At 44.8% G+C, this 1,362-nt stretch overlaps 1 protein-coding gene across 1 annotated transcript; it reads right to left on the bottom strand.

Annotated features, from left to right (window-relative positions):
* Positions 1 to 317: 317 nt before the first annotated feature.
* LOC147501922 (uncharacterized) lies at positions 318 to 773 on the bottom strand. Its single transcript, XM_086604422.1, has one exon. It carries the CDS (start codon positions 771 to 773, stop codon positions 318 to 320), a length of 456 nt encoding a protein of 151 aa, XP_086460548.1.
* Between the last annotated feature and the right edge of the window lie 589 nt (positions 774 to 1,362).

Here is a 1,362-nt window from a genome sequence, read left to right as displayed (position 1 = left end):
AAATGTTTGACATTGGAGGCATTTAAGAACGTACCTTTTTGCCTCTATATGCATACCTGACCAATAATATCCTTGGGCTATTGCTTTATGTGCTAGAGATCGTGCCCCTGCATGGTTGCCGCATTCACTTTTGTGGATTTCGTCTAAAATGAGTTGGCCTTCGCGTGGAGTTATGCACCTTAGGTGGGGCCCTCCTACGAATTTACGGAATAATCGTCCGTTGATTACTGTGTATCTTGGGGATCAGAATTATATTGCACGAGCATTCTTTGTTTCTGATGGGAGTTCGCCATGTAAGATGAACTTGAGAAATGGGCCTATCCAAGATTGACTGATCTCTTCTGCGGATGAGGGTTAACATTTTCTTTCTGGTAAGCAAGTCTTTCCAGGATGTCAATGTAGACTGTGGTGGGGCAGACCTCTTGTGTCTTTGAAGCTAAGAAAGCTAGACTGTCTGCATGTCTGTTATCTTCCCTGGGAATGTGCTCCAATGAGAACGTTTTGAACGATCTAATGAGGTCATTCATGACCTGAGCATACTTTGCCAGGTTTGCTCCATTTGTGACATATTCTTTGGTGATCTGCTTGACGATTAGCTGGGAATCGCTGTAAGCCTTAAGCTTTGGGACTTGTAGCTGTTGTGCCATGCGGAGTCCTGTGATCAATGCTTCGTATTTCACTTCATTGTTGGACGATGTGAATCGATCTTGATTGATTTTTGTAGCCGGGCTTCCTTCGGTGAAGTTAACACGTTCCGATCCACCCATCGCCATTGTTGTTGCATGCTCCATCTACATAGAGGTGCCATGTGTCTGGGGTGACTTGTTGATGGAGTGAAGTGACTGGCTCGGGCTCCCAGTTGATATCTTCGACGGGAAAATCTGCCAAGAAATCAGCAATGACCTGGCCTTTTCGAGACATTCTAGGAACGAACTCGATGTGATGTTCTCCGAGTTCTTTAGCCTATTGGCCATGTGGGCTGTTTTATTGTTGGAACTCAATATCTGTGATTACCTTGATGCTGTGAGATTGGAAGTAAGGTCGGAACTTCCGAGCTGAGTAGAGTAAAGAAAGCATTGTTTTCTCCATCGGAGAGTAGTGTTTTTCTGAATCTGCCAACGTCTTGCTGGTGAAGTAGACCGGCTTTTCGACTCCATCATGTTCGCGAAAAAGAACTGAGCTTATTGCGAAGTCGGTAGTTGTAAGATACAGCCCTAGTGTTTCTCCTTCTTCTAGCTTGGACAAGACGGGTGGAGTTGATAAATAAGCTTTCAGGTCGTTGAAGGCTTTATGGCACTCGTCTGTCCAAGTGAAAGTTGCTCCCTTTTTGAGTATTTGTAGGAATGGTCTGCACTTGTCAGA

This window comes from Coptis chinensis, chromosome 4 (assembly GCF_015680905.1).
Source record: "Coptis chinensis isolate HL-2020 chromosome 4, ASM1568090v1, whole genome shotgun sequence".
NCBI lineage: Eukaryota > Viridiplantae > Streptophyta > Magnoliopsida > Ranunculales > Ranunculaceae > Coptis > Coptis chinensis.
This window is presented reverse-complemented; position numbering and strand designations above follow the sequence as displayed.